Below are 10,758 nucleotides of genomic sequence, written 5' to 3'. Positions count from 1 at the left end.
GTCCCCATCCACCCCTCAGTGTCCCCATGTCCCCCGGGTGTCCCCATCCCCGGTGACGCTGTCCCTGTGTCCCCTGGGTGTCCCCATCCCTGGTGACACTGTCCCCTGGGTGTCCCCCGGGTGTCCCCGTGTCCCCTGGGTGACGCTGTCCCCCGGGTGTCCCCTGGGTGTCCCCCGGGTGTCCCCTGGGTGTCCCCCGGGTGTCCCCTGGGTGTCCCCCGGGTGACGCTGTCCCCTGGGTGTCCCCCGGGTGTCCCCTGGGTGTCCCCTGGGTGACGCTGTCCCCTGGGTGTCCCCAGGAGTACGCGGGCAGCGGCTGGAACCTGAACGTGATGCCGGTGCTGCAGCAGTCGGTGCTGTGCCACATCAACGCCGACATCTCGGGCATGAAGGTGCCCTGGCTCTACGTGGGCATGGTGTTCTCGGCCTTCTGCTGGCACATCGAGGACCACTGGAGCTACTCCATCAACTACCTCCACTGGTGGGCACCGGGGCATTCGGGGCACCGGGGGCATTTGGGGGTGTCTGGGGGGCATTTGGGGGTGTCTGGGGGGCATTCGGGGCACCCGGGGGCATTTGGGGGTGGCTGGGGGCATTTGGGGGTGGCTGGGGGGCATTTGGGGGCAGCTTTGAGGCATTTGGGGGTGTCTGGGGGGCATTCGGGGCACCCGGGGGCATTTGGGGGTGGCTGGGGGGCATTTGGGGGTGTCTGGGGGGCATTTGGGGGCAGCTTTGGGGCATTTAGGGGTGTCTGGGGGGCATTTGGGGGCATCTTTGGGGGATTTGGGGGGAACTTCAGGGCATTTGGGGGTGTCTGGCGGGCATTTAGGGGCAACTTTGGGGCATTTGGGGGCAGGTTTGGGGCATTTGGGGGTGTCTGGGGGGCATTTAGGGGGAACTTTGGGGCATTTAGGAGCAACTTTGGGGGGCATTTAGGGGCAGCTTTGGGGCATTGAGGGGGTGGCTGGGGGGCCAGAGGGGCAGATTTGGGGTGTTTGGGGGACCTGGGGAGTGACTTTGGGGTGTTTGGGGGCATTTAGGGGGTGTCTGGGGGGCCAGAGGGGCAAATTTTGGGGTTTGGGGCACTTGGGGAGTGACTTTGGGGTGATTTTGGGTGTCCAGGGGGCGATTGTGGGGTATTTGGGGGTCGGGAGGAGCAGTTTTGGGGTGTCCCATGCCCAGGGGAGAGCCCAAGACCTGGTACGGGGTGGGACGAGGAGATTTTTAGGATGGAACAAGGAGGTTTTTGGGGTGGGACAAGGAGGTTTTTGGGGTGGGGTGATGAAACTTTTAGGATGGACTAAGGAGGTTTTTAGGGTCCCTCACCCCCAGGGGTGAGCCCAAGACCTGGTATGAGGTGGGATTATGAAATTTATAGGATGGACTAAGGAAGTTTTTGGGGTGAGATGAGGAGGTTTTTAGGATGGAATAAGGAGGTTTTTGGGGTGGAATGAGGAGGTTTTTGGGGTGTCCCTCATCCCCAGGGCTGAGCCCAAGACCTGGTACGGGGTGGGATTATGAAATTTTTAGGATGGACTAAGGAGGTTTTCGGGGTGGGATGAGGAGGTTTTTGGGGTTTAATAAGGAGGTTTTTGGGGTTGGAATAAGGACATTTTTGGGGTCTCCCATCCCCAGGGGCAAACCCAAGACACGGTACAGGATGAGATCAGGAGGTTTTTGGGGTGGTGCAGGATGGTGTGAGGAGGTTTTTAGGGTGGAATTAGGACATTTTTGGGGTGCTCCACACCCCCAGGGCTGAGCCCAAGACCTGGTACGGGTGGGACGAGGTTTTTGGGGCGGTACAGAATGGGATGAGGAAGTTTTTGGGGTGGGATGATGAAACTTTTAGGATGGACTAAGGAGGTTTTTGGGGTGTAATAAGGAGGTTTTTGGGGAGTAATAAGGAGGTTTTTAGGATAGAACAAGGAGGTTTTTGGGGTGGGATGAGGAGGTTTTTAGGCTGGACTAAGGAGGTTTTTAGGATGGATTAGGGAGGTTTTTAGGATGGATTAGGGAGGTTTTTAGGCTGGACTAAGGAGGTTTTTGGGGTGTAATAAGGAGGTTTTTGGGGTAGGATGAGGAGGTTTTTAGGCTGGACTAAGGAATTTTTTGGGGTGGGATGAGGAGGTTTTTATGATAGAACAAGGAGGTTTTTAGGATGGACTAAGGAGGTTTTTAGGATGGATTAGGGAGGTTTTTAGGATGGACTAAGGAGGTTTTTCGGATGGAATAAGGAGGTTTTTAGGCTGGACTAAGGAGGTTTTTAGGATGGATTAGGGAGGTTTTTAGGATGGATTAGGGAGGTTTTTAGGATGGATTAGGGAGGTTTTTAGGATGGATTAGGGAGGTTTTTAGGATGGATTAAGGAGGTTTTTAGGATGGAATAAGGGGGTTTTTAGGATAGAATAAGGAGGTTTTTGGGGTGTCCCCCACCCCCAGGGCTGAGCCCAAGACCTGGTACGGGGTGGGACGAGGTTTTTGGGGTGGGATGAGGAAGTTTTTAGGATGGAATGATGAAACTTTTAGGATGGACTAAGGAAGTTTTTAGGGTCCCTCACCCCCAGGGGCGAGGCCAAGACCTGGTGTGGGTGGGATTATGAAATTTTTAGGATGGACTAAGGAGGTTTTTGGGGAGTAATAAGGAGGTTTTTGGGGTTGGAATAAGGACATTTTTGGGGTCTCCCATCCCCAGGGGCGAACCCAAGACACAGTACAGGATGAGATCAGGAGGTTTTTGGGGTGGGGTGAGGATGTTTTTGGGGCGGTGCAGGATGGTGCGAGGAGGTTTTTAGGGTGGAATTAGGACATTTTTGGGGTGTCCCCCACACCCCCAGGGCTGAGCCCAAGACCTGGTATGGGGTGGGACGAGGAGGTTTTTGGGGCGGTACAGAATGGGATGAGGAGGTTTTTGGGGTGAGATGAGGAGGTTTTTGGGGTGAGATGAGGAGGTTTTTAGGATGGAATAGGGAGGTTTTTGGGGTGGGATGATGAAATTTTTTGGGATGGAATAAGGAGGTTTTTGGGGTGGGATGAGGAGGTTTTTGGGGCGGTACAGAATGGGATGAGGAAGTTTTTGGGGTGGGATGAGGAGGTTTTTAGGATGGAATAGGCAGGTTTTTAGGATAGAATAAGGAGGTTTTTGGGGTAGGATGAGGAGGTTTTTAGGATGGAATAAGGAGGTTTTTGGGGTGTAATAAGGAGGTTGTTGGGGTGAGACGAGGAGATTTTTAGGATGGACTAAGGAGGTTTTTGGGGTGAGATGAGGAGGTTTTTAGGCTGGACTCAGGAGGTTTTTGGGGTGTCCCCCACCCCCAGGGCTGAGCCCAAGATCTGGTACGGGGTGGGACGAGGTTTTTGGGGCGGTACAGAATGGGATGAGGAGGTTTTTGGGGTGGGATGATGAAACTTTTAGGATGGACTAAGGAGGTTTTTGGGGTGTAATAAGGAGGTTTTTGGGGTGTCCCTCACCCCCAGGGGCGAGCCCAAGACCTGGTACGGGGTGGGACGAGGTTTTTGGGGTGGTACAGAATGGGATGAGGAGGTTTTTGGGGTGGGATGAGGAGGTTTTTAGGATGGAATAAGGAGGTTTTTAGGCTGGACTAAGGGGGTTTTTATGATGGAATAAGGAGGTTTTTAGGATAGGATAAGGGGGTTTTTATGATAGAATAAGGAGGTTTTTAGGATGGATTAGGGAGGTTTTTATGATAGAATAAGGAGGTTTTTAGGATGGAATAAGGAGGTTTTTAGGATGGAATAAGGAGGTTTTTAGGCTGGACTAAGGAGGTTTTTGGGGTGTAATAAGGAGGTTTTTGGGGTAGGATGAGGAGGTTTTTAGGATGGAATAAGGAGGTTTTTGGGGTGGGATGAAGAGGTTTTTAGGCTGGACTAAGGAGGTTTTTAGGATGCATTAGGGAGGTTTTTTAGGCTGGACTAGGGAGGTTTTTAGGATGGACTAAGGAGGTTTTTAGGATGGAATGAGGAGGTTTTTAGGCTGGACTAAGGAGGTTTTTGGGGTGTAATAAGGAGGTTTTTGGGGTAGGATGAGGAGGTTTTTAGGCTGGACTAAGGAGGTTTTTGGGGTGAGATGAGGAGGTTTTTAGGATGGAATAGGGAGGTTTTTAGGATGGAATAAGGAGGTTTTTATGATGGAATAAGGAGGTTTTTAGGCTGGACTAAGGAGGTTTTTAGGCTGGACTAAGGAGGTTTTTGGGGTGTAATAAGGAGGTTTTTGGGGTAGGATGAGGAGGTTTTTAGGCTGGACTAGGGAGGTTTTTAGGATGGATTAGGGAGGTTTTTAGGCTGGACTAAGGAGGTTTTTGGGGTAGGATGAGGAGGTTTTTAGGCTGGACTGAGGAGGTTTTTGGGGTGTAATAAGGAGGTTTTTAGGCTGGACTAAGGAGGTTTTTAGGATGGACTAAGGAGGTTTTTGGGGAGTAATAAGGAGGTTTTTGGGGTGGGACTGAGGAGGTTTTTAGGCTGGACTGAGGAGGTTTTTGGGGTGTCCCCCACCCCCAGGGGCGAGCCCAAGACCTGGTACGGGGTCCCGTCGTTCGCGGCCGAGCACCTGGAGGAGGTGATGAAGAAGCTGACGCCGGAGCTGTTCGAGAGCCAGCCCGACCTCCTGCACCAGCTCGTCACCCTCATGAACCCCAACACCCTCATGGCCCACGGCGTCCCCGTGAGTTGGGGGCTGTCCCCAGGCCCCTCTCCCCGCCCCTGCCCCACCCCGCCGAGGCCGGGGCTCAGCCCAGGTGCGTCCCCAGGTGGTCCGGACCAACCAATGCGCCGGCGAGTTCGTCATCACCTTCCCCCGCGCCTACCACAGCGGCTTCAACCAGGGCTACAACTTTGCTGAGGCCGTCAACTTCTGCACGGCGGACTGGGTGAGCTCGGGGAGGGGCTCCAAAATACACCTGAGGGGGCAGAAAATTCACCTGGGGAGGCAGAAAATACCTGGGGGAGTCAAGGAAAGAAACGGAGGAGGGCGAAGAAAAATTTACGGGGGAACGGCGAAAAATTTGAGGGTGGGGAAAGGAAGGAAAAGAAAAGGAGAAGGTAAAATTCTGGAGGCACAAAATGTGTTTGGAGGGGCACAAAATTGCCTGGGGGGCAGAGAAATACCTGGGGGAATCAGCAAAAAAAAATTGGAGGAAGGCAAAGAAAAATTTACAGGGAAAGAGCGAAATGTGAGGGTGGAGGAAGGAAGGAAAAGAAAAGGAGAAGGTAAAATTCTGGAGGCAAAAAATGTGTTTGGAGGGGCACAAAAGTGGCTGAAGGGGGAGAAAAAATACCTGGGGAGGCAGAAAATGTACCTGGGGAGGCACAGAATATCTGGGGGAATCAACAAAAAAAGCAGAGGAGGGCAAAGAAAAATTTATGGGAAAACAGGGAAATGTGAGGGTGGAGGAAGGAAGGAAAAGAAAAGGAGAAGCCAAAATTCTGGAGGCATAAAATGTGTTTGGAGGGGCACAGAAAGTACCTGGGGAGGCATAAAAATAAACCTGGGGGGCAGAGAAATACCTGGGGAAATAAAAAAAAAAAATTGGGGAAGGTAAAGAGGGAAATGGGGAAAATTTGAGGGTGGAGGAAGGAAGGAAAAGAAAAGGAGAAGGTAAAATTGAGTGGGGCACAAAATGTATTTGGAGGGGCACAAAAGTGGCTGAAGGGGGGGAAAGAAACACCTGGGGAGGCAGAAAATGTACCTGGGGAGGCACAGAATATCTGGGGGAGTCAAGAAAAGAAACGGAGGAGGGCGAAGAAAAATTTATGGGAGAACGGCGAAAAATTTGAGGGTGGGGAAAGGAAGGAAAAGAAAAGGAGAAGCCAAAATTCTGGAGGCATAAAATGTGCTTGGAGGGGCACAAAATTGCCTGGGGGGCAGAGAAATACCTGGGGAAATAAAAAAAAAAATTGGGGAATGTAAAGAGGGAAATGGGGAAATTTGAGGGTGGAGGAAGGAAGGAAAAGAAAAGGAGAAGCCAAAATTCTGGAGGCACAAAATGTGTTTGGAGGGGCACAAAATGTGCTTGAAGGAGTAGAAGAAATACCTGGGGGGGCAGAAAATATCCCTGGGGAGACACAGAATATCTGGGGGAATCAACAAAAAAAGCAGAGGAGGGCAAAGAAAAATTTATGGGAAAACAGGGAAATGTGAGGGTGGAGGAAGGAAGGAAAAGAAAAGGAGAAGGTAAAATTCTGGAGGCATAAAATGTGCTTGGAGGGGCATAGAAAGTACCTGGGGAGGCATAAAAATAAACCTGGGGGGCAGAGAAATACCTGGGGAAATCAGCAAAAACAAATTGGGGAGGGTAAAGAGGGAAATGGGGAAAATTGAGGGTGGAGAAAGGAAGGAAAAGAAAAGGAGAAGCCAAAATTGAGTGGGGCAAAAAATGTGCTTGGAGGGGCACAAAAGTGGCTGAAGGGGGAGAAAAAATACCTGGGGAGGCAGAAAATATCCCTGGGGAGGCACAGAATACCTGGGGGAGTCAAGGAAAAAAGCGGAGGAGGGCAAAGAAAAATTTACGGGGAAAGAGTGAAAAATGTGAGGGTGGAGGAAGGAAGGAAAAGAAAAGGAGAAGGTAAAATTCTGGGGGCATAAAATGTGCTTGGAGGGGCACAAAAAGTACATGAAGGGGTAAAAGAAATACCTGGGGAGGCAGAAAATGTACCTGGGGAGGCACGGAATATATGGGGGAGTCAACAAAAAAAGCAGAGGAGGGCAAAGAAAAATTTATGGGAAAACAGGGAAATGTGAGGGTGGAGGAAGGAAGGAAAAGAAAAGGAGAAGATAAAATTCTGGAGGCATAAAATGTGCTTGGAGGGGCACAGAAAGTACCTGGGGAGGCATAAAAATAAACCTGGGGAGCAGAGAAATACCTGGGGAAATCAGCAAAAAAAATTGGGGAAGGTAAAGAGGGAAATGGGGAAATTTGAGGGTGGGGAAAGGAAGGAAAAGAAAAGGAGAAGCTAAAATTGAGTGGGGCATAAAATGTGCTTGGAGGGGCACAAAAGTGGCTGAAGGGGTAAAAGAAATACCTGGGGAGGCAGAAAATGTACCTGGGGAGGCACAGAATATCTGGGAAAATCAAGAAAAGAAACGGAGGAGGGCGAAGAAAAATTAACGGGGGAACGGCGAAAAATTTGAGGGTGGGGAAAGGAAGGAAAAGAAAAAGAGAAGGTAAAATTCTGGAGGCATAAAATGTGTTTGGAGGGGCACAAAAAGTACCTGGGGGGCAGAGAAATACCTGGGGGAATCAACAAAAAAAATTGGGGAGAGTAAAGAGGGAAATGGGGAAATTTGAGGGTGGAGGAAGGAAGGAAAAGAAAAGGAGAAGGTAAAATTCTGGGTGGCACAAAATGTGTTTGGAGGGGCACAAAAGTGGCTGAAGGGGGAGAAAAAATACCTGGGGAGGCAGAAAATGTACCTGGGGAGGCACAGAATATCTGGGGGAATCAACAAAGAAAATAGAGGAGGGCAAAGAAAAATTTACGGGGAAAGAGCGAAATGTGAGGGTGGAGGAAGGAAGGAAAAGAAAAGGAGAAGCCAAAATTCTGGAGGCACAAAATGTGTTTGGAGGGGCACAAAATTGCCTGGGGGGCAGAGAAATACCTGGGGAAATAAAAAAAAAAATTGGGGAGGGTAAAGAGGGAAATGGGGAAATTTGAGGGTGGAGGAAGGAAGGAAAAGAAAAGGAGAAGCTAAAATTGAGTGGGGCACAAAATGTGCTTGGAGGGGCACAGAAAGTACCTGGGGAGGCAGAAAAATAAACCTGGGGGGCAGAGAAATACCTGGGGAAATAAAAAAAAAAATTGGAGGAAGGCAAAGAAAAATTTACAGGGAAAGAGCGAAATTTGAGGGTGGGGAAAGGAAGGAAAAGAAAAGGAGAAGGTAAAATTCTGGAGGCATAAAATGTGTTTGGAGGGGCACAAAAGTACCTGAAGGGGGAGAAAAAATACCTGGGGAGGCAGAAAATTTACCTGAGGAGCAGAGAAATACCTGGGGGAATCAGCAAAAAAAATTGGGGAAGGTAAAGAGGGAAACGGGGAAAATTGAGGGTGGAGGAAGGAAGGAAAAGAAAATTCAGGGGGACACAAAATGTGCTTGGAGGGGCATAAAAATATACCTGGGGAGGTGGAAAATGCACCTGAGGGGGTAGAAAATGTACCTGGGGAGGCACAGAATATCTGGGAAAATCAAGAAAAGAAACGGAGGAGGGCAAAGAAAAATTTACGGGAGAACGGCGAAATTTGAGGGTGGGGAAAGGAAGGAAAAGAAAAGGAGAAGCCAAAATTCTGGAGGCATAAAATGTGTTTGGAGGGGCACAAAAAGTACCTGGGGAGGCATAAAAATAAACCTGGGGGGCAGAGAAATACCTGGGGAATCAACAAAAAAAATTGAGGAAGGTAAAGAGGGAAACGGGGAAAATTGAGGGTGGGGAAAGGAAGGAAAAGAAAAGGAGAAGCTAAAATTGAGTGGGGCATAAAACGTGCTTGGAGGGGCACAGAAAGTACCTGAAGGGGTAAAAGAAATACCTGGGGAGGCAGAAAATGTACCTGGGGAGGCACAGAATATCTGGGGGAATCAACAAAGAAAATAGAGGAAGGCAAAGAAAAATTTACGGGGGAACGGCGAAAAATTTGAGGGTGGGGAAAGGAAGGAAAAGAAAAGGAGAAGCCAAAATTCTGGAGGCACAAAATGTGCTTGGAGGGGCACAAAAGTGGCTGAAGGGGGAGAAAAAATACCTGGGGAGGCAGAAAATGTACCTGGGGAGGCACGGAATACCTGGGGGAGTCAAGGAAAAAAATGGAGGAGGACGAAGAAAAATTTACGGGGAAAGAGCGAAATGTGAGGGTGGAGGAACGAAGGAAAAGAAAAGGAGAAGCTAAAATTGAGTGGGGCATAAAATGTGCATGGAGGGGCACAAAAGTGGCTGAAGGGGTAAAAGAAATACCTGGGGAGGCAGAAAATTTACCTGAGGAGCAGAGAAATACCTGGGGGAGTCAGCAAAAAAACTCAGGGAGTGCAAAGAGGGAAACGGGGAAAATTGAGGGTGGAGAAAGAAAGAAAAAGAAAATTCAGGGGGACACAAAATGTGCTTGGAGGGGCATAAAAATATACCTGGGGAGGCAGAAAATACACCTGAGGGGGTAGAAAATGTACCTGGGGAGGCACAGAATATCTGGGAAAATCAAGAAAAAAAGCGGAGGAGGGCAAAGAAAAATTTACGGGAGAACAGCGAAATTTGAGGGTGGAGGAAGGAAGGAAAAGAAAAGGAGAAGCCAAAATTGAGTGGGGCATAAAATGTGTTTGGAGGGGCACAGAAAGTACCTGGGGAGGCATAAAAATAAACCTGGGGGGCAGAGAAATACCTGGGGGAATCAGCAAAAAAACTCAGGGAGCGCAAAGAGGGAAATGGGGAAAATTTGAGGGTGGAGAAAGAAAGAAAAAGAAAATTCTGGAGGCATAAAATGTGCTTGGAGGGGCACAGAAAGTACCTGGGGAGGTGGAAAATGCACCTGGGGAGGGAAGGAAAATACCCAGAATATTCTGTGCCCCGTTTTGGGGAGCCCCCTGAGCCCCCACAGGCAGGGGGTGCATGGAGCACTGCCCAGGCCAGGGTTACGGGGGGTTCCCCGGGTTTGGGGGTGCTGAGATCTGTTCAGGGCTGTGTTTAGGGGTCCCCCCAGCTTTTGGGGTCCCCCCTGAGCCCCCGTTTCCCCTCAGCTCCGCGCAGGCACGGGGTGCATTGAGCACTGCCCAGTTCAGGGCTATGGGAGGGTGCCCAAGTTTGGGGGCTCAGCCCAGCTGGGGTCAGGGCTGTGTTTAGGGGGTCCAGGGGGTCCCCCCAGCTTTTGGGGTCCCCCCTGACCCCCCATTTTCCCCCAGGCTGGCAGTGCATCGAGCACTACCCAGGCACTACATTGAGTTCTGGGCTATCCCAGCTTTGGGGGCTCAGCCCAGCTGGGTTCAGGGCTGTGTTTAGGGGGTCTCTGAGGTTTTGGGGACCCCCCTGACCCCCGTTTTCCCCTTTGCTCCCCGCAGGCTGGGGTTGCATTGAGCACTGCCCAGTTCAGAGCTAGGGGGTGTCTGGGCCCTGGGGTTACCCTGCTTGGTTCAGGGCTGTGTTTAGGGGTCCCCCCAGATTTCGGGGACCCCCCTGACCCCCCATTTTCCCCCAGCTCCCCTCAGGCCAGCAGTGCATTGAGCACTACCCAGTTCAGGGCTATGGGGTGTCTGAGCACTGGGGTTACCCCACTGGCTTCAGGGCTGTGTTTAGGGGTCCCCCCAGATTTCGGGGTCCCCCCTGACCCCCCGTTTCCCCCAGCTCCCCGCGGGCCGGCAGTGCATCGAGCACTACCCAGGCACTACATTGAGATCTGGGGTACCCCAGCTTTGGGGGCTCAGCCCAGCTGGGTTCAGGGCTGTGTTTAGGGGTCCCCCCAGGTTTTGGGGACCCCCTGATCCCCCATTTTCCCCCCAGCTCCCCACGGGCTGGCAGTGCATCGAGCACTACCCAGGCACTACATTGACTTCTGGGGTACCCCAGCTTTGGGGGCTCAGCCCTGGGGTTACCCCACTGGGTTCAGGGCTGTGTTTAGGGGTCCCCCCAGGTTTTGGGGACCCCCTCAGCCCCCCGTTTCTCCCCAGCTCCCCTCAGGCCGGCAGTGCATCGAGCACTGCCCAGTTCAGGGCTATGGGGTGTCTGAGCACTGGGGGTGCCCCGCTTGGTTCAGGGCTGTGTTTAGGGGGTCTCTGAG

General features: G+C 51.3%; 1 protein-coding gene across 1 annotated transcript in view; it reads left to right on the top strand.

Annotated features, from left to right (window-relative positions):
- Nucleotides 1–299: 299 nt before the first annotated feature.
- KDM5C (lysine demethylase 5C) overlaps nucleotides 300–10,758 on the top strand; it is a gene marked incomplete at its 5' end in the record, with an annotated part of 34,464 nt that continues 24,005 nt past the window's right edge. Inside the window, 3 exons of the mRNA XM_036406054.2 lie at nucleotides 300–481; nucleotides 4,516–4,678; nucleotides 4,764–4,883. Coding sequence (XP_036261947.1) covers nucleotides 300–481; nucleotides 4,516–4,678; nucleotides 4,764–4,883 — 465 coding nt within the window. The remainder of the gene's footprint in view (nucleotides 482–4,515; nucleotides 4,679–4,763; nucleotides 4,884–10,758) is intronic.

This window comes from Molothrus ater, unplaced genomic scaffold, assembly GCF_012460135.2.
Source record: "Molothrus ater isolate BHLD 08-10-18 breed brown headed cowbird unplaced genomic scaffold, BPBGC_Mater_1.1 matUn_MA682, whole genome shotgun sequence".
Classification (NCBI taxonomy): domain Eukaryota; kingdom Metazoa; phylum Chordata; class Aves; order Passeriformes; family Icteridae; genus Molothrus; species Molothrus ater.
Note: the sequence above shows the minus strand (reverse complement) of the source record. Positions and strands in the feature narration are given on the sequence as shown.